Source organism: Osmerus eperlanus, chromosome 19 (assembly GCF_963692335.1).
Source record: "Osmerus eperlanus chromosome 19, fOsmEpe2.1, whole genome shotgun sequence".
Lineage (NCBI taxonomy): Eukaryota > Metazoa > Chordata > Actinopteri > Osmeriformes > Osmeridae > Osmerus > Osmerus eperlanus.
The window spans coordinates 11,890,898-11,911,854 of record NC_085036.1 but is presented as its reverse complement, the minus strand read 5'-3'; the positions used below and the strand labels follow the sequence as shown (position 1 = coordinate 11,911,854).

Below are 20,957 nucleotides of genomic sequence, written 5' to 3'. Positions count from 1 at the left end.
GTGGAGATAATGTAGTTTTAAACATTGTTATTACCTTTTAAAATCATTTATCCAATAAAAAAATACAAAACCATTTGAAAAGAGAAACGTGTCTGGTGTTCGTTTTTTATATGCTTCTTTTTTTGTATGATGTTGATTTCACATTTTATTCATTTTGCAGACGCTTGAATCCAAAGTGAGGCAAAGACAAAAGAGTAAACACCTTTTTATTCTCTATACAGAACAAGTGCACATTAACCTGGTAAAAAGTACAAAAACGTAACATCTCATTTTCTTTTGAAACATGTTCTCATTCAGTGACGAACAATAGAATCCCTCGCCGTCCAATGATCAGAGAGCTCATTACATCCCTTAAAACAGGGTTCCAAAAAGACATCCCTGTCAGCTCTTTTATCAATGGAAGCAGTTTATCCAATACATTAAACATACAGTATGTGATTGTATAACATATGGAGTACTTAGACTGAAATTGATCAAGACGCTACAAATGTAGATTTAAAGTACAATGACAAGCCCAGTTCACGATTTGATAAAACCGAGTTTCATGTCAGTATGATATATACATTGTTACATTTCTATCTACATTTATCTGTAGGTCATATCCTTTAAACATCCCTTTTAACATCCATGGGTCTCTCAGCAGAGAACCGATTTTGAAATGACTAAGAGAAAGTACTGGAAGGTACTGTCCCCTCTGCTCCCTTGCTTCAGTTTGGGTTAATAAATAGCGATATCCACCGAGAGGGCAGGTTCTAGACAGGGGCACAGGTTCCCTTTTGATGTCTCCCGTTTCTGAACTGCTTCCCTCGGCCTTCCGGGAAAACTCTGCCCACCTTTGCTACACGGTGAAAGGTTCTCCTTCCAAGGTCCTGAGGTTGTAACAGACTGCTCACAATTTCTTGAACATTGCTTCTAATAGACATCACATCCCAAAGTAATGACTCGGAACAATTATGCTGTTAACATTAACAGCCATCTGAGATGTCTTTGAGATACAAACATATAATGGCAACTGGCATGGCTAGCTAAAGTTAAGAAGTGAAAGTATTACAAAGATAATACAGTTGTGACATTTGGGTTAGACCAATTTCGAGTAAAACAAATATAACTTCAACAAAAGGCAACTTAAGACAATATAAATTTGTGAAAACAATTCTTGGAAAAAAGGCAATTTCTTTTCATCTGGCTATCCACACACTAACACGTAAGCAGTCTTTACTATGTGTGAGCACGTATGCAAGCCAGCTGGAACGCTAACTAGAATGACACCGTTTCAGTTGACCCTGAAAGGTGTTTTGTTGTCATTGTAAAAACAAATATGATAAGGAGAACATGGTGCATTAAGAATGCTGATATAACATTTTCCAACATCAGAACAGGTGTTTGGAGTGAAAGGCTCTATCAGTGTGTGTGTGTGTTGTGTTACCTGCAGCATAGAGCAGTGTGTGTATTCACTTAACAGACGCTTCTATTCAAAGCGACAGTATGTGTGTGTGTTACCTGCAGAAAAAGGGCAGCGTACAGTGAGGCAGTGTGTGTTCCAGGTCTCTGTGTGTCCCCCCCCCCCAGGTGTCTGTGTGTGTGTGTCCCAGGTGTCTGTGTGTGTGTGTGTGTGTCCCAGGTGTCTGTGTGTGTGTGTGTGTGTCCCAGGTGTCTGTGTGTGTGTGTGTGTGTGTGTGTCCCAGGTGTCTGTGTGTGTGTGTGTCCCAGGTGTCTGTGTGTGTGTGTCCCAGGTGTCTGTGTGTGTGTGTGTGTGTTTCCCAGGTCTCTGTGTGTGTGTGTCCCAGGTGTCTGTGTGTGTGTGTGTGTTTCCCAGGTCTCTGTGTGTCCCAGGTGTCTGTGTGTGTGTGTGTCCCAGGTCTCTGTGTGTGTGTGTCCCAGGTCTCTGTGTGTGTGTGTGTCCCAGGTCTCTGTGTGTGTCCCAGGTGTCTGACGGCATGTGTCTTCAGTCGACCTTCTTGCTGCGTAGCCGGGCCGTGTCCAGCATGTATCTGCAGGTGGGGCCGGTGTGGTGCGACAGCAGGGTCAGAACCTTCCCGTGGACCAGAGTCAGCAGGGTCTGGTGGCCTGTGGCCCACACCCGGTACCAGGGGCCGTAGAACGGGTCTGACACCGCCGGGCATAGCATGTTGTTCAGGTTCACCTCCGTCACCTGGAGACAAGGACGGTCACGGTAGTCAAGGAGACAAGACAAAGGCTTCCCTAGGGGTGTTTTGTAAGCGTCATTATGACATCAGAGAGAAGTCTTGTGTGTTATCAATAACCCTCTTCTGACATTTTTTTGGTAGGTAAACAGTAAGCAAGTTTCTAATCAGCCTTATATTAATAATACTCCAAAGCTACATAATTTTTAGAGTGAACTTGCAGCTGGTGTCCAGCAGGGGGCTTGTGTCTTACCAGGCCCAGGCTTTGCAGGAACAGGAAGTGATAGAGAAACAGGATGCCGGTGGAGAGGAGTGCCCACCACATGTCCCCCAGAGGCTCTGGCTTGTACACGCCTGCAGAGAGGAGGCACAAACACCAGCCTTACTACGAGAGCATGGCCCCAGGCTGAGAACACACACTGGATCAACCACAGCTGACAGGATGGCTGTCCCAACTACCTCACACAACCATGGATGGAACTATTACTACAAGTGTACTGTCCTGGATAGACAGTGACTGTATTTATTTATTTTACGGTTGGCAGGGAGGGGCAGGGGGGAGGAGAGGCAGAGAAAACAAATCACACCCTTCATGGTTCCATGAATCCCCTGACATCCTGATGATAAGAGGCCCAGTGCCAGACAACACTCCTTCTCTCCCCCAGCAGCATGGCTGCGCTAGGCCTCTGCAGCTGTCCTCTCCCCCTCTCCCCCTCTCCCTCTCCCCCCCCCCCCTCTCCCCCCCCCCCTCTCTCTCTCTCTATCTTTCTCTCTGACCAGTGGAGCCAGAAGCAGAACGAGCAGGATATTTCCTGTCTTGTTTTGAGGGGGGACACTCCCGTCAGAATTTCCATCCTCTAATTCACATCTGAGTCTCATTACATGTGTTTTACGGCTCTGCGGCATCTAAACTCTCAATTGCGGGGAGGTTTTAAAAAAATGTTTAAAAAAAATGTTTTAAAAAGAGCCTTTCTCTGACTTGTGGCCTGGTTCTACTTTCCATGTCCAATAGGGGTGGGAATCTTTATAATGTCCAAACAACAGACTCTTTGTTTCTGTGAAGCCAAGCTAGTGTTTATTGCCAATAATCAATTTCTTGTCCACACAAGTAGGTTATTGTTAAAAAAGGTACAGTATACACAAACAAAGATTTAATGAATGAAAATGACCACAAATAATAGAGAAAATATTAGCAACTTCTGCACACTAGATGGCAGTATGTCCTTGCTGGACCTTCACACAACCAGGAAGTGGTTTGATGCCAGTGTGCAGAGCAAGCGTAGCATACCTCCTTTCCTGAACAGGTAAACAGGGACCAGATACAGCATGGAGTGTTGGATGTAATAGATCTCTTTCTCAAACGGCAGCTGGAGGGGAAACAGAGACAACAGCTTTTAGAATCTACCCGTACCCCTTACAATCTGATAAACCTACCTCTATTGTAGCACTTTACAATCTGGTCAATCTACCTCTATTGTAGCACTTTACAATCTAGTGAATCTACATCTACTTCACCTGCAGTGTGGAGACCTGTGGCTAGAAAAACAGCCCTGCAACTATGTAGTAACATTCAATCATCACTGATTACAGGGTTAGGGGTTCACTTCACCACAGAAAGACGGAGGGTTCAAATGAAGCTGGGATTGTTTTCCTAGGGACAGAGTGGTCTTAAAGAATACAAAACAAGATATCAAGTATCAATCAGACAGATCATCCTGTACGGTACACGAGGTGATTGGATGACGTAACTGTGGGTCGTCTGCCAGAACCCTCTCTTCCCAGAGGAGGGAACCTGTGAGAGAAGCAGGGTGTGGTGACACTGCCTGTGCAGCACTGCCATGTGCACAAACATGATTGAGAGGCCAAGGACTCGCTGGGAGGAGCCAACAGGAAGGAAGGGGGTAGAAGGGGAGGCCCACAGCACCAGCCTGGCCTGAGGAATGATGGACAACAAGCTACACTTCTCCTACCCAGGACATGTACACTTTACCCTCTGGATCAGGGGCCCCTATGGAATCAGGAACATTGCCTGGGCAATGCTCATTACGGTGGGGGGGATTTGCAAAATGTTGTCCTCAAAGTGGATTTATTTGGTTGTTATTATGTAGCATGTCACTGAATTAAAGAGATTGTTTTTAAAGAATTATGTGATAACTTGGTTTTAATCTCTTTTCCAGGACATGAATACTGTACTCTCATCTCAATGGGCCACATCATTAGGCCCCTGGCTAGAACAGTTCACTATGACATCATCAATCTTGCAGACACACACTAAATCAATACCTGAGGACAGACATGGCTTCTCTAGAATAGCTCTCTTAAACCCTCCAGAGGTAAGTGTCTGTTGGAGAGACACTACTTTGAACAGGATTCCTAAGCATGGTCACGTGACGTGGTTACCAGGACAACACAGTAAAAGCTGCGTGTTGGACTGGCTGCCAGGCAGTAAGAGAGGCTGTGATTGGTGGACAGTGACTCGGAGGGCTATTCAGAGGGATTCAGGCGTGCTCAATACGAGGGAGGGGAAAGCCACAAAATGAGGCTTACATAAGTTGCCTTTGTCTTTACTGCTGTTAGACTCCCTCTCCTTTACATGTAATACAGTTGACAGCACCACTTGACAGCAGGCCTTGACAGACAGTGCCATTAGCAGACGGTAAACAGCTTGGCAAGGTTTCTTAAAAGGCTTCACAGCAATTAATTTGTTACTTGTCCGCTGGTCTTCATGCTGATGTTACTGCTATAAGGAAACACAGCGCTAGGTTAAAGATTGTTTACCTTTGTGATCTTGTCTTGAAAGGAAGAGGATATTTTGCGGTAGAGTTTTTAGGTATTTTTAACAATGGAATACTTTTTTCGTACTGGTTTTTCTGGTTAAAAACCTTGAGCAAAAAGTTTACTATCAGTGAGTAAGTTTATAGCAATAATAATGTGTTTATTTGCGACCTCCTGATCCGAAGTCAATGGCTTTACCATTTTCTCTTCAGATCCCTGATGAATGTGACTTTGACCTGAGAGCTGTGAGATAAGTGAGACAATAACAAATTAGTCTGGAATGAGACAGCTGGGTTGCGTGCAGGAACACAACCTGAACACAGAGCCAGCGATGAACCCCTGCGCTACAGGAAGGAGGAGGATAGGGAAGGTTCTATGTACAGAGGGGGAATCGAACCTTGATGTGAAGTCTCAAATGCTCTACCACTGAGCTACACCCATCCACCACGGTCTCAGTGTAGTGGTGCAGGTTGCAGTTCAGGGGTCCAGATTACTCACCAGTCGGGTGTTGACCACAGGGAAGACGAGAGCCAGTAACGCCCCATTCAGCATGTGGACCTGAAGCCTTAGGGGGGGAAACACAGATTAGAACACCTTTCACAGCAACAACACACAACACGAACAGATGCAGCATTGTTTTCCCTTCGTTTTTTAGGCATATGACCCACTTTTACAGTTCTCTGAAGCCATTTTACTTTTGCTTTCGGGAAAACGACACCTTGGTGAGTTGTTGTGGCAACTGATGTATCCGCTGGAAGAATTCTCCCTCGACTCCCCAGCACAATGACCCAGGCCATGGGAACACAGTAGGGCCAGCTAGTGTGGCTCCAGGCCCACTCTCTCCCAGTTTCCCCAGTGAGAGTGTCAGGCCCTGGGCCAGTTTCCCACTGAACTCCCCTCCCACCAGCACCCATCTTTCTTTTTCACCCAGTTCCGAACCTCTGGTACCTCATATGTAGTACCCTGCACAAAGTATGTAGAGCAATTAGGTGCAGTTATGTAAACGATAGAGAATACAAAAATGGATGCATAAAAAAGGTGCCTTGTGTCCTTTATCCGAACAATTATATTCACTGACAACTATGAATAACCATCGTTTTCCCTCAGAAGCTGACTTGCCCGTGTGTCTTCCTACACAGTGATGTCTAAAAAGTGAGGAGGAGAAGATGGTTCTGTCTAACCGAGCTCCACTGAACTAAGAGTTCCCCTTTTCTGTTCTCTCAATGTGTACCAGCGTGTACCAGCGGCGGGATGGGGTTGCTTCAGGAAAGCGGCAGTTGACCACACTATTGCGATTGACGTTTGAAACTGATGCCTTGCAATCGTTGCTACACTTGACAGTTAAACGAACACATTAAAAGGTGACGGGCAATACCTCAAAAGTAAAAAAATTACAAACGACCTAAATCCACACATTGTAGAGTATGTCTGGGTAGAGTAACTAAAACTCTTAGACTTTGGTATTTAAGTTTGTTCACACAACAAACTGTCGTGACGTCTCATGTTACACCGTCCTGGCTCTCTTCTCCTGTTTCCTACAGACAGCTGAGGAGAACAGACAGGACACCTGAGCGCACAGGCCAGAGGCTTGTCCTGTTTATGTCAGACCAGGAACAAACGCCTTGCATCAGCACGTTGGAAACACCGGGCACCAAACAACTAACATTCTACGAGCGCCTCTGCCACTTACATTTACATTTAGTCATTTAGCAGACGCTCTTATCCAGAGAAACTTACAGTAAGTACAGGGACATTCCCCCGAGGCAAGTAGGGTGAAGTGCCTTGCCCAAGGACACAATGTCAGTTGGCATGACCGGGAATCGAACTGGCAACCTTCAGATTACTAGCCCGACTCCCTCAACGCTCAGCCATTTGACTCCCACTTAAAAGACCAGTTACTCCCTCAACACTTTTTAAACATGCCGGTGGTTAGATGTGTTAGCCAGCTCAGCGGTTAGCTACATAGCTGTTAGCCAGCTCAACTGTTAGCTACAGCTGTTTGCCTGTTCAGGAATAGGCTACATAGCTGTCACCCTGCTCTTTACTAGCTACTCATTATTGAGTTGTCCACTGGGACTGTCAATGTCGGGGGGGCTCCACTCATCCAGCGTGTTCAGGCTTGACTGAACAGCACACCCCCAACACAACTGCATCTCTCCCACTGTGTGGAGTTTGGCTTCGCCTTCCTTCCCCTCAGCGGGCTAGGCCCAGGGGACATTAGCCTGAAGCTGGTAACCACGGAGACGTCAGATGATTACATGCAGGAGATGCACCGTCAATGTGGATTCATGAAAAAGCACAACAGAGGGATGTACTTCCTTCAGCAGCTGAAGAAGTTCAACCTGCCAAAGACAATGATGGTGTACTTCTACTCAGCCATCATTGAGTCCATCCTCACCTCCTCCATCACCGTCTGGTACGCTGCTGCCACTGCCAAGGACAAGAGCAGACTGCAGCGTATCATCCGCACTGCTGAGAAGGTGATTGGCTGCAATCTGCCTACCCTCGAGGACCTGCACACCTCGAGGACCCTGAGGCGAGCGAGGAAGATTGTGGCCGACTCCTCCCACCCTGGACACTCCCTGTTTCAGTCACTCCCCTCCGGCAGAAGGCTGCGGTCCATCAGGACCAATACCTCACGCCACAAAAACAGTTTCTTCCCTTCCGCTGTTGGCCTCTTCAACAAGGCCAAGGGACCACACTGACTCTAATGACTTCTTGCTTAAAACAGACTGCTTTTTGCACTGCATTACAAAATTGTATCTTGTACATTTGTATTTTTTGTAATATTTGTATTTTTATATTGTAATTTACGGCAACTTATATTTTATTTTATTGTATATTTCATTATATTCTAATCCCACTTAGTACTGCTAGTTTATGTACCCTTAGTATAGATAGTCCACATATTTAAATTTTAGGTCCCTATATGTTTATTGTATGCACCTTCCTGCCAAAGCAAATTCCTTGTCTGTGCAAACTTTCATGGCGAATAAATTCCATTCTGATTCTGATGATTATTGGTGTCTTGGACTGGCTGTACACAACGTGTCTTTTACAGGTGGGACATTCCACACTGGCTTCCTAATGTGTCAAGATTTAATTTTAAGTCTATAAAGAGACATGCGCAAGGCGAGAAATATCTCCCGCAGGCACGTCAAGACACACTTGATCATTTGGAGAGAGCAGACATTACTCCCCCCCAAACAAAAAAAGCAACAGACTCTTTCTACAAATGCGTACAAATTCAAACAAAGAACAACACCCAGTTTAATGTTTCTGCCTCATAAATACATTAGAATGTGCTCCACATGCTCCATTTCCTTCTCTCTGGTCCACATGAGAACATGGGTTTTAAAGAGGTTCAGCAGCCACTAATGTGTTTAGCATATATTCTGAGCCATGACTGCAGTCTCCAGGCCGCGTTTTGCCTCTCTCTCCCCTACTTATCCAGCTAGACAGACAGGTCCTAAGTGAATCAATTAAAACTAACTGCTGGAAAACCTTGGCTGCCCAATCAGACTGAAATGCAACCATGTCCCAGAGCTGAAAGTCGTTTTCTTTCTATCTCTCCATCAATCTGGCTAGTGTAAAAGGCAAGTCCCTCTCACTCTATCCCTCTATCTCGCTAACTTTCTCTCCCTCCATCTATCTATCTATCTGGAGAGTGTAAAAGGTAAGTATCTCTCTTCCCCTGTCAACCTTCTTCTGCTGGTGTAAAAGGTTGGTCTCTCCCTTTCTGCAAGCCAGCGTGAGAAGTCACACAAAGTGTTGACGGGGTGACGGGCTATTTTGAGGAGGATTTTGTCAGTTGGTTGAAATAAACCCTCACACAATTCCGCCCGTGGCACTTGTCACTGTCTCCAGTGTGTTCCTGCATAGCTGAACCACAGCTCTGTGGTAGGTGGAGTGTGTGTGTGGAATGTACTCACCTAAAGATGACCATGGCTGTTTTACATGGCGGGCATGCCAGAAGGAAAATCTGTGAATGTAAATGAGACAATATCAGTGGTTAGAGGAGTCATGCAGCAGTTATTCTCATGCTAGACTTATTTCTGTGAGTTATGAATCCTAGTGATAATACAGGTTAACCAACACAGCAGGACTTACAAACCCTATCAGAACTCCTACTTCATAGAGAATAATAGTCCTTCCTATATGCAAAGCAAACCTTCCTTCCTGTATGTTCGATACACGTGTAAGATACACCATGTCATGAAAGCAATTCTCAACATATTCAGTTTGATGAAATATGTGAGTATGTAAAGTAATGATCATTTCATAATTTGGGTTAAATGGCTAGAAATAATACTACTATCCTTATCAACCTCAGTATGCAATGCTATGATTTCTTGACAGGGCGGTTGTTGTTTATCTGTGCTGTGAAGCAGTGGTGAAGTGCTCAGGACAATTGATGTTGGACTTCTTGCAATTGTTGTTTTTACTCCGCCACAGTACAATGTCCAAGGGTCTTATCTACTCTATTGAGAAGTCTATCGGAAGTGTAGTAAAACACAATCATCCCAGATAAGATTAAGACCTTCAGGTTTTCAAACAAACCTCGTTTCCTAGTGAATGAACTTGGTGAGATGATTAGTGAGGGCACTGCCAAGTTCAACAAGTCCTGAAGGGCTATTTAACCTGTGTGTGTGTGTGGGGGGGGGGGATCTCTTTAGCTAACCTGATTACAAGGATCAGTCACTCACTCTCTCTAAGCTTCCTGTCTCTAGGCAGCCACGAGGGATTGGCGTTAGTGCGAAGGTAGGTAGTGGGAACGGGTAAGGGAGATGCATTCTCTAGAAGTGAACACAGACCATCTGCGTAACGTGAAGCCACTAGCCGAGGAAGAACCGTCTAATTACAGCTACTGGACAGATGGGGAGAAGGAGGGGGAAGGTGGTGGAGGGAAAGTAGGATGAGGAGGAAGAGAAGAAGAGGGGTAGTAGGAAGGGTGGAGGGACAAGAGGAGGAAGAGAGGAGGGAGCAGGAGAGGGTGTGGGATGGTAAGGGCAGAGGAGGAGAGGAAATAAGAGAAGAAGGAGAGCGAAGAAGAGGAGGAGAAGGGAGAGGAGGAGGACAGGGGAGGGGAGGGGAGAGGAGGCTGTCAGCAGGAATCCCACATGAGTTAGTAAAACCAGAGATGATCGGGGGAGGTTACATAACCGGATCCCAGCCTCTCCTGCTCCGCTCAGACCCGTAGTGAGAAGACCAAGATAGGCCTTCCTCTCGGAGAAAGAACATCTCCTTTTTCAAAGACACCCCAGCTGCCAGTGTGCCTGCAGCTGTTGATACCACCACCACAAACAACGCACTGTAAGGAACTGCAGCCTCAGACCAATACATACCCCAAGACTCATCTTTTACAAGTTAAAAAAAGAAAAAAGAACAGAGCTCAGAGAGCACCCCAAACACAAGAAGGAAAAAAGCTTTGAAAGCAAAACATATCGAATTCAGTCCAACAAACATTTCCGGTTACTTCACTGTTGGAGCAGAGAGCCAGCCAGCTGCCTGACTTCCACAGGATAAGGGGATGCATGCAGCCTCTGGGGTCAAAGGGCAAAGCTACAGTGTGAGGCCTGCGTCTCCCTGACTGTGAGCAGGGCAGGCTCACCGGCCCAAGGTGGTCAAAGGGCACAGCTAGGGTCTCGACAGACCACGCCAGGAAAGAACAACAAGGGAAACCTGCCCGGCAAGAAACCCAGTAACTCACAAGTAGTGCCAAACCACACGTTCACATGAGACTCTTTACAACTGATGAACAGCCTATTGTTTGTTTTTCCATTATGCAAATATAATTAAAACAGGAACTAGTGTTGCATACAGTATGTCAGTGGCATCTCTGCACATTCAAATAGGGATACATCCCACATCATGTTGCGGTCACAGGGTGTATACTACGCACAGGCCAAGGCAGGTGACTGCATACCAACCAGGTACCACGTCCCAGGTAGACAAGCCCATGCCTGTCCTCCTCCAGGCTAGGTTAACCCCTCCGGAGAGGCCGGCCCTGCTAGCTGATGGTAAGCTCTGCTATGCTATGTTATTGATGCGTGCTTAGATAAAGAGCATCATTAAAACCCCAAGCTGTCCTAGTTTGACCCTCTGGGTACATTACAGATAAACTACCCCCTTGTGACTGGCCCTTGAGTGTGAGGGTAAACTACTCCCTGGGAGACATTCAGTCAAACCCAACCTAACATGTTGAGACACTTCTGAAATTCTTTTTCCAGTCATCTCGGGTGTTATTAAGGGGCAGAGCTGTTGTTGGCTGCTTTGTTGAGTTGGAAGAAAAGGAGGAGATGAAAGGCGAGAGGGTAGAAGAGAAGGAGAAAGAGAGGGAAGCGGAGGAGAAGGATTAGATTAGACAGAACTTTATCCCCAAAGGCAAATTCCGATGCAACAGCAGCGGCACAAATAACATTTACACCAAAAAGATCAATATAAAGACGAAAAAATATTATAATTGCATAACAAAGTTCAAAGTTCTGGTGGGACATCTAACAAATGAGCTGAAGGTGGGTGGTGCTGATGAGAGAGGCATGGCTGAAATCGCCAGAAACTGCTATGAAGAAACTCGAAAAAGGTGTTTGGTTTGTAGATTAGCAATGACCCGAGTGGATGACACATTGAGAGGGAAGAGAAAAGGAGGAGAGGGAGGAGGAGGGGGAAGAGGAGGAGGAGAGGGAGGAGGAGGAGGAGGAGAGGGAGGAGGAGGGTGAAGAGGGAGGAGGGTGAAGAGGGAGGAGGGTGAAGAGGGAGGAGGGGGAAGAGGGAGGAGGGGGAAGAGGGAGGAGGGGGAAGAGGGAGGAGGGGGAAGAGGGAGGAGGGGGAAGAGGGAGGAGAGGGAAGAGGAGGAGAGGGAGGAGGAGGAGAGGGAAGATGAGGCCTCTTCCAAGACCAGCAGGACTAGGAAAGCTGTTTTTGGTGCTCTGCTGTTGGGGGAGGGGGGGGGGGAGAACATGTTGTACTGGTCCAATGAAGCAACAGTGTTGTAAAACAAACAGGAAGCTTACGCAAAACAATCCACACATCAATGGCCCAGGTCTGATAAAGAAGTAACATAACCATTTATATTGTGCAGCACAGTCTTAATACAGAAGTAAAATACTACATACAGCGCTTTAGGTGAAAATCAGGATATTGAAGTGGATGCTGTGCATTGCTTCACTGAAAGGAAGTGTCTTTTAACACAGAAATCATGACAGTGCGAAGCTAGATTTGCCAGGGGACATGGGGCATGGTTGTAGCTGCACCAGAGAGAAAGAACTCTGTTGTTGCTTTGCTGTGGTTACCATAGAGAAGGCTTACCCCACCTCCAGGCACAAACACAGGAGCTCGTCCAGACTCTGCAAAGCTAATGACAAACAGATGGCCTCTACTTCCGGGCGCCCCACCCTTCCTTACCATCCATATTTGCTGTGATGTCTTGGGCAAACCTAGCTGAAAGTGCATTACAGCAAGATATTGCTTCTTCCGAAAGACACTGGATGTGTCTTGGAGGCTTTTGTTCCCTAAACAAAAGGAGCTCTAAGCTGACATGGATGTTTTAGGTAGCCAGGTAACCAAAGACCTTAGTGGGCCCTTTAAGTCTTTTGAAAGCTTCAAACAAAATAATTATAATACGCAAAAAAGTGACATTCTACCATAGTCCTTGGGGCTGCAGAACCTGCAGGTTGAACAGTGTTGATGTTGGAGCTCCACAACCTCTACTCATTATTTTCCAGATATATGTCTGATGCAAACAGGCCATGCAAAGTCAAACAATTGGCAGTCTGTGGAATACGGTTTTAATTTAATTCAATCCATCAAATGTGACAGATTGCTTGTGTGTTTATTGTGTTTGATGTGATAATTGAGACACAGAACCTGTTACTTGTGATAAGAAGTCTAGCCTTGCACTTTTGAAGTTGTTTAATTTGCAATTTGTTTAACTACATGCTCTTATGTTTCTTCCCATTGGCACTTATTTGCTTATCACAATGTATGCTTCATGTTTTGGGGCTATCTTATTGTTTATGATCTTTGACCTATGCACTTTTTGTAAAGCTTTCTCTTGGAAGTCGCTTTGGATAAAAGCATCTGCTAAATGAATAAATGTTAATGTAGCCAACACGTGTTTGATTTCCCTCCATGGGCCCGGCACCTCTATCAGTCTAGCAACATAAAATCAAATTTGCTCGCTGAGTTACCTTGAGTTGAGATCAACAACAGCCGTAATAAGTGACTGTATGCAATGTTAGAATGTATGAAAGTTTTATTATCTGACTTAAACAAGAGTGATTAATGAATACGAGTGATTAATAAATATGAGTGACAAAGTTCAATTTGAATAACAAATACAAACCAATATACATTGTATTTACAAGTGCACACAAATAAAATAGAATTAATGCATTATCAAGAACTGGTCATCTTACCTGCACCATTGTCATGACATGGCATGGATTCAGTAGGTATATCACAGTCTTGGTGGCGAATTTGAATCCAACTTCTACTCCAAAAGTCATACATAGAGCCACCAGCAAAAGGTTCTTTCCTAAACTGTCTTGTCTTGTCTTGGTCCCATCTTTCGCGACATATTTGTGGTCTTTAGAAACGTTAATTTTCCTTAGTGCAAGGAGAATCTCCACGATTGAAATCAGGACTATGACAAGACTTTCGCTCATACGCTGTTGAGGTGCCAGGAAGGCGGCACATTCAGGTCCCCCGTTGCCTTCGAACTTTGGGTCCACTCCACCATAAACCCAGTCTAAAAGACTGTAGATGTTGTATCTAGACATATTCCTCTTCTCGTATTGGAAAAGGTACGAACAAGACGGAATAAAAGATAATACACTGACTTCTTGTCGAAACATGAACTGCAGGATTGCAACTAAGGGTTGACCCGTTGAGGCAGAGCGGTAGAACTCAATCCACCGCAGTTGCCACACAACCTAGTCCTATTCCACACACTGACAGGTAGTAACAACCAGCTAACTCGTTAAAAAGCTAGCTAGCTGAAGTAGCTAACGTTAACTGTCTCCTGTCCCAGGCTCGCGCTAACAGGTGGCTATGTGCGTTGTTCCTGGCTGAGTTTAATCACAAACTGGAGCTGTAAAAACTAGCTGGCCAGCTTGCTTGCTAATATGAAACAAAATCAGTGAAACATTGAAATGATTCAATGATTTCTTAAGGCAGCCAATGCTTCAACATAACCTGCTATCGTTAGAAACTGAAGATTATCCCGGCTACAAACTTCGTCAACAGGCAACTTAAGTTGCTAATGTGTAAAGCCAAGAAAGCACATCATTTCTTGGCTGTCCAGTGCACTGCGGGACAGCTGCATAAACTCCGTTAAATAACGTTTGATAACGGAGGTTATGACCAGCCACGTGAATGATAATAAACTAGTCCAGCAGAAGGCGTGTATATATTTTTTCTTGACTAGCTAGAGCTACGATTATTGCTTAGACCCAGTAGTGCTAGGCTAGGTTAGTTGCGGTAGTGAGTCGAGCTACGCTGCAAACCAATTATATAATTAGCTTCAGCTAGCGATAAGATGGCTAACTAACAAGCATACAGTAGACTAGATGGCATGAACAGCTAGAGACCGTGGGATGATGATGCGATCCAACCAGCTACACTCACGTTATTGAAAATCTAGAAGAGCCCTAGTCAGATGCAACATTATAGCTAAAACGTATACAAAAAAGTACAAAAAACCCGTCTCGACCAGTACAGTAGCGAATTAGATCTCCATCAACAGGCGCGACACATATGGTATCTATTTAAGGTTTGGCACATTCCAAAGCTAGTTGTATTTTTCTCACTATTATTCCATTAAGTCCTGGGTCGATGTATTTTTGAGTTGTTGGTAATCGTCTTGGGTTTTTTTGCGTGTAGTTTCCGTGGTTTGTTTCTCTACATAAATAGGAGCCGGGTTACTAACTACCTATTTCTTTCAAATCCATACAGATTTTCACCTCGAACTAGCCAATTAGTCGTTTAGCACTTCCTGTATACAGGGGAGCGTCTTCCTGCAGTGTCTGTTACAGAGCAAGAGGCCGGGTATTGTGTAATCTCCAAATCAAAATCAAAATGATCAAAAAAGGTTCTTTTTTTTTTTTTTTTTTTACAAATTACTCGTGATAATATACATCACATAAGGTAGTACATTGGAAAAAATATATCCTTCAGTAAGTTGTAATATTGTCTATACCTGCTGTTTTGTGAAACACAAATTTAATGGAAATATTCTGTTATTGAAACAAAGTATTGGCCTATGTATGTCGTAATAGTTTGTTATTTTTAGCTATAATATCTAGGCCTAATCAAAATTTTGTGTGCATACGCCCCCCAGTGGTTTTTAAACGCATGTGGGAAAACTCAGACCCCATGTTTGTGCTCTTGTCCTCTGTGTGTAAAACAAACTGTAGAAACGGACTAGTTTTGTGTGAAATGGGCTTCTTTTGTAGCAATCCTACACCAATCCAATATTAATCCAATAAATGGAGTTGACATATGAAGGGTGGGGAAGTTTTAAGCTGGCGAAGAACAAGTGAGAGAGTCAGTGGATAGGGAATGTCTATGAGGATTGCCTTAGACTAATTTCAGCTAGATGGAGACCACAGGGAAGGGCAAACTACATCTAGGTAATCCACCCACAGCCCTATCTATGTTAAAGCCCTCCAACTGTTTGGTGTACACAGACTCATTTATATTTAATTATAGTTTGTTGTTGACCTATAGGATCAATACATTTGGCCCTTGAAAAAACGTCCTTAGGTAAAGGGGCTGTAATCTCTGCCTGCAGCTTTAAATACAAATAACAAAAGAGGGGAGACTGAATTAATTTCCATAGAAATGGGGAATTTGGACAAAGTAAATCACCAAATGGAAATGTTGTGAAATGAGGACTTACGTCAGTAAATCAGTCCAAAAATGTGAAAGTGCCACTCTCACTCAGGATGGCACTGAAGTGAGTGGCAGCAGAGACAGTGTCTTGGGTCTTAAAATGATACCAAGTTTCCCCTCAATGAATGTGGGTGATTTACCTAAATGCTTATGCAAATAAGGTGCTGTAGATCATTGGAAAATTTGATTTCCTGAGTAGATTATGACATCACTCAGACCTACTTTTTGACTGAATGGCATGGTTGGATAATTGATATGCAGGCCACTACCTTCACAGATAGTCATACTGTTCAACAGTGAACAAGTTCTGTCAATCCATGACTAAAATATGATTCTGTAGAAAATTAAAATCCAGTTTATTTCCTGACATATGATGAAACAATTTTAGTCACATGGGGGGATTTTAGGGAAAATTAGTTTGATTGGGCTAGCGTGAACGCACCTCTCTTTGATTAACACACTTCCTAAAGAGACTTAAATGAACCTGTTCTCTTTAGATAATATTTCATTTGACAGCAGCAGAACAGACTGAATGTCAGCAGCTGAGGAAGTAGCTTTTTCATCTAAGATTCTTAGAATTCAGGGTCGACTGAAGCAGGAAGGAAGTGGAGCAATAGAATGCACACACGCACCAAATGAGGACTTGTGTGGAAGGCAATTACAGTACACTCTGAATGCAATTTTCAATCATATCCCATTGGATATGCATTGCATGGTTTCATGGTGAGAGGAGAATTCTTATCTGATCTGTTTCTGACTTGATCTTGACTAGTTGTACAGGAATACATTCAAGGTAGGCTATGTACCATTGTGCCCTTTTACAGTAGCCATGCTTTCAACGCACATGTTGATTTTCTTGGTTATTTAAATATGATTTGTCTGGCATACAGATGTGGATAATCATAAATGAGGACACTGAATTCTGTTCACTGAAAACAAATCAAGAAAACAAGTATTTGTAAAGATTTTGAGCTTTTTTAAAGCAAACTGATCAGTCTGTTAAAGAGTTTGATAAACAAATTCCTTCCCACAAACTCAGAAAAGTATGTACTTTTCAACATAGCATACAACCTTTTGTAGCCTATCTCTTTTATTTTTTGTTTCACATGAATTTTCTATTCAATAAATGTCAATTTTGTTTTCACAGGCCATTTAATAGCTCCTGAGTCATTGATTTGACATTAATTGCTACCTGGCTGATATCCCCTTTCGCACAGAGTTCCTACCAAGGTGTCCATGGCTCACTCAGTAATCAATGTATGATCTGTGTGAACAAGATACAGCTACATTTATTTACTGGGTCAGTAATGGCATCATAACCTCCGTTAACAACCTTCACATATCAAGACAGATGAAATGGACCCATGCGCAACATCTCAATTTAATTTAACAAAATTCAATAAACATCTGCGTAAATTGCTTTATGATGTTGCTTCAATATTCTCTGAAAAATGGCTTGAATTAAGGTACACACCATTAATAATTCAGAATGTGCATTAATGATAAAAAATGTATAAGAGTCTCATAATACAACCCATAACTTTATATTCATTTTTTAAGACAATTCTGTCGAATACGTTCCAGCCGTAAAATACTTTTATGGACAGGATCTATTGGTTACCAGTGGTCTATAGGTGCAAACCACAGTCTATGGTACAAACCAAACTGCGCAGTTCTGATCCTCGTGAACAACCCCTGCAATGAGGTGCGCTGTTTATGTACGTCCGGGCTGAAACAGTAATTCCATGACATCATTCTCAGTTTATTTATTGAGGAAAAATGGCTGATAAGAAGAAGAAAGGTGAGAAACAAGAACGTTAAATAATTTTCTTGCTAAACTGAGAGGTTTCATAACTGTCATATTTTGCTTCCAATTACACTTTTGCCTAAAATGAGCGTAATGACAGGTTATCCAACTAGCTTGCTACTTACTGTCCAAGCATGTCGGTCCTGTCCTTCAAGAAGTTACAATAGCAAGTTAACTTTCAGTTCGACATATTCTACTGCAAATATTTAATCTACCTTTCTCAACTATATCTATATTTTATCCATGTCTATAAATGTATGCAAGCTCACACGATAAGATAGCCGACTACTGAGAATGTCGCACATTCTTACAGAGCCATAATCAGCCAAAACAGCTACGCTATGCGTATTCTTAAAATGTATCTGTTAGGCATGTTGTAAAATGTACATCTGGCCCCTAATGCCATAGTTTAATGGTGCATGGTGGTAATCTCGTTTATTTACAAGTAGCCAACAACATTGGCCTAGGCCTTATAGCCCATACGTCGCCCGAGAGCCTTTGAGAAATTCACTTGCATCCTAGGAACTAGACTACTCCCTCGCACTTCCTCAAGTAATATTTTACCAACTGTATATTTTCATAATATATTTATCCCACTTTGACCGTTTTGACAAATAATGTATATTAGCAGGCTCACCATTACAATTTAACAGTCTGACTGTAAGTGAAACTAATACCCATCTTAGTTGAAACGAGTGGGCTATTTTGGTCTCTCTTTTGAGGTGCCAGAAAGCTGGACTTGTGAAGGTCGGTGTTGCAGCCTACTGCTGTCTGGCATCTAGAGTGAAAGCTTCATAATAAAAAATGATGTAATATATATATATATATTAATACTGTATTAGCAGAAGCTAATGTCTCTTCTGAGGCACCTTAACTGACCAGAGTTGACCATGGGTTTAATTAAAAAATTCCTCACAGGGTAGGCCTAGACCTGACAAAACCGCACGACTGTTCTGACTTCCCTTTGGTCATTTCACCATCAGATGAGACGTTTGATGTCATGGACCTTGCTGAATATGCCAAGAAACAGAGGTGGTGGAATAGAGTCTTTGGCAAGAACAACTCGGGGCCAATAGAAGAGAAGTATACCGTTGCCACTCAGCTTGCTATTGGAGGTGTGACTGGATGGTGAGTCAAGCTATTTGAATGTTGATTTGACAGTTGCCTGAGCGGATCCTCATTACATCTGAGGACAGGGGATGGGCGTAGAGCAGATGACTGCAGATCCAGTGGTCTCAGGTTCCAATCGACCCTTGTAAAATGCCTCTGGATGAAAACGTCTATTAAATGAATACATTGTTGTTGGTTGTTGTTGTTTGTTGACTTGGATCTCTCTTCCCTCGTAGGTGTGCTGGGTTTCTGTTTCAGAAAGTTGGGAAACTGGCAGCTTCTGCTGTGGGAGGAGGATTTTTTTTGCTACAGGTATGTGGATGTTTGCCATTCTTATAAAGGCAATGATTTAATTTGTAATTTGATGTTTACATTATTGTTCTATGATTCCTAACGGAGTTACAACAGAATATTTGACCTGAAACAGTTCCTTAAAATGAAAAATCGGTTAGTAATCCAATCACATAATCCTTACGAATGGTTGCTGTGTTGTAAACTCTTTCAGATTGCTAATCACACAGGCTACATACAAGTGGACTGGAAGAGAGTGGAGCGTGACGTGAACAAGGCCAAGAAGCAACTGAAGCTTAATACAGAAAGGCCAACTAAGGAAGTCCGAACAAAAATAGATGAGGTCAGGGGAGCATTGAACATTCAGTATAACCAATGTATCAGTATTATTAATGTGTTTTCAGAAAGCATGCAACTTTAGTGGATTTAAAGTTAATCTTAGAATACGTCAATATGAGTATTCTTTGTACCTTGTCCTTATATTGTATTTTATCTTTACCCAGGTGCAGACATTTGTGAAGAAGAACATCGTTCTCACAGGAGGCTTTGCAGGTGGTTTCCTGCTGGGCCTGGCTTCTTAGGAGCATTCTTTTATTTTACGTAATATCTTCATGCCAATGTGTTGTTAAATCTTAATACTAAGCAGAAACATTGATACAATAGTGCATCTCTAACTTGTGTGCTATTTCACCTGTTATGGTTTGGGCTTACTATATATTTGGTCTGTGCAGCTAGTTGCAGTAGTGTTCTGTATGTTACACGTTTTTCAATTGACTCTTGTATTTTTTCCTATGCATTGTATTGTTTTGGTACACACTGCCTCTCATTTTATTATTCATTCAAAGATGGCGGGTAAAGCGACCGTGCCCCTTATGTGTTTTTATTGAATAATTTTGGCTTTTTGTGACTAAAAAGTTTTATGCTCAAGTTCACCCTAATACCAAAGTGACTATGTTCAACAACCAGATATCAATTAGGTGATCTATTTTCATATGTTGAGAAATGTTTTATTCTTGAATTGTATTTAATTGAATAAGACAATCATGTTCTGTGCATTGGCTGGCTATTTGTACTAGATTTATGCTTATGGAGTGCAAGTTTAGATTCTGTGTGAGTACCCAGACAAGTATATAATCACAAACAGCTCCAGTGTTAACCACCCCAAACGTGGAGTAATCCTCCAAATTAAAACACTTTTCAAATTGTCAATTGACAGTTCTGAACGGATATCTGAAGGAAATGCACTGACAGAAATGTTAATCCATTTGTTCTCCATGCAACCTGTGGCCAAACAAAACCATATCAGGAATGTGCGGTACTTGAATTGTTTTATTTAGCAAATGATACATGGTATATCATTCTAATCAAAATAAATTCTGAATGACAATTTCCAGTGACTCCATCAATATACACAACAGTCCAATTAGGCATAGCCTATACACTGGGAGCATCAGTAGATTTCAGGTCCTGCACAAACCCAGAGCAGCAGACAGAGTTCTCGGCGTGAACCGAACAGCAACGCAGCATCTCACGCATGACATCTTCGCACCTACTTTCAACATACTTGTTCGCTGAAATTAGAGGACAGATACACACAGTACACGCGTCCAAACATTAAACGTCAGTCAAAATAGTTGTTACCTAAATACAACTTCGGCAAGTGCAATACATTCCCAATCGTCACCTTGTAGACACTTCTGAATTTCGCATGCTTGCTTTAGGCAAGGGTCTTTGCGTGGCATTTTGGTAAAGCTATACAAATGAACACCGGTGCAGTAGACTGATTACTCCAATCAGCGTTATTTTTGCGCTAGCTTGTAGATCAATAAATCTAGCTCTAGCTTTCTAGCTAGTTTGTTGAGTGTATACAGCCATGGACGGAGGTTTGCTGCGTAGGCGAGAGAAGTTCAAAGTGCATGGGTTGCCAGTCAAAATAA

At 43.1% G+C, this 20,957-nt stretch overlaps 3 protein-coding genes across 10 annotated transcripts; 1 reads left to right on the top strand and 2 right to left on the bottom strand.

Annotated features, from left to right (window-relative positions):
- Positions 1-192: 192 nt before the first annotated feature.
- On the bottom strand, positions 193-14,962 carry LOC134039855 (transmembrane protein 164). Of its 8 annotated transcripts, none has more exons than XM_062485982.1 (7): positions 13,337-14,962; positions 8,852-8,901; positions 5,418-5,484; positions 3,433-3,511; positions 2,398-2,498; positions 1,926-2,152; positions 193-1,685 (listed from the first exon to the last, which is right to left on the bottom strand). In XM_062485982.1, the coding sequence occupies exons 1-6, from the start codon at positions 13,772-13,774 to the stop codon at positions 1,946-1,948; spliced, it is 942 nt and encodes a 313-aa protein (XP_062341966.1). In that variant the 5' UTR covers positions 13,775-14,962; the 3' UTR covers positions 193-1,685; positions 1,926-1,945. The 8 variants fall into 8 exon arrangements, with proteins under 8 accessions (XP_062341966.1, XP_062341967.1, XP_062341963.1 ...); XM_062485983.1 differs by having other exon boundaries at positions 193-1,650; XM_062485979.1 differs by having other exon boundaries at positions 1,667-1,774; positions 1,907-2,152.
- Positions 14,963-17,455: 2,493 nt separating this feature from the next.
- On the top strand, positions 17,456-20,409 carry fundc2 (fun14 domain containing 2). The gene is made up of 5 exons (XM_062485393.1): positions 17,456-17,613; positions 18,603-18,747; positions 18,966-19,041; positions 19,235-19,363; positions 19,524-20,409. The coding sequence occupies exons 1-5, from the start codon at positions 17,592-17,594 to the stop codon at positions 19,599-19,601; spliced, it is 450 nt and encodes a 149-aa protein (XP_062341377.1). The 5' UTR covers positions 17,456-17,591; the 3' UTR covers positions 19,602-20,409.
- Positions 19,935-20,919, bottom strand: cmc4 (C-x(9)-C motif containing 4 homolog (S. cerevisiae)). The gene is made up of 2 exons (XM_062485394.1): positions 20,705-20,919; positions 19,935-20,591 (listed from the first exon to the last, which is right to left on the bottom strand). Exons 1-2 carry the CDS (start codon positions 20,760-20,762, stop codon positions 20,455-20,457), a joined length of 195 nt encoding a protein of 64 aa, XP_062341378.1. The 5' UTR covers positions 20,763-20,919; the 3' UTR covers positions 19,935-20,454.
- Positions 20,920-20,957: the final 38 nt, after the last annotated feature.

Excerpts from the sequence above, each read along its gene's own strand:
- LOC134039855 (XM_062485982.1), bottom strand. The coding sequence starts at position 13,774 with ATGTTTCGACAAGAAGTCAGTGTATTATCTTTTATTCCGTCTTGTTCG. Across the intron at positions 5,485-8,851 it reads ACAGCCATGGTCATCTTTAG|GCTTCAGGTCCACATGCTGA; the intron begins GTGAGTACATTC and ends TCCCCCCCTAAG. Across the intron at positions 2,153-2,397 it reads TCCTGCAAAGCCTGGGCCTG|GTGACGGAGGTGAACCTGAA; the intron begins GTAAGACACAAG and ends CCTTGTCTCCAG.
- fundc2 (XM_062485393.1), top strand. The coding sequence starts at position 17,592 with ATGGCTGATAAGAAGAAGAAAG. Across the intron at positions 17,614-18,602 it reads GGCTGATAAGAAGAAGAAAG|ATGAGACGTTTGATGTCATG; the intron begins GTGAGAAACAAG and ends TTTCACCATCAG. Across the intron at positions 19,042-19,234 it reads GAGGATTTTTTTTGCTACAG|ATTGCTAATCACACAGGCTA; the intron begins GTATGTGGATGT and ends AAACTCTTTCAG.
- cmc4 (XM_062485394.1), bottom strand. The coding sequence starts at position 20,762 with ATGCCACGCAAAGACCCTTGCCTAAAGCAAGCATGCGAAATTCAGAAG. Across the intron at positions 20,592-20,704 it reads AATTCAGAAGTGTCTACAAG|CGAACAAGTATGTTGAAAGT; the intron begins GTGACGATTGGG and ends CTCTAATTTCAG.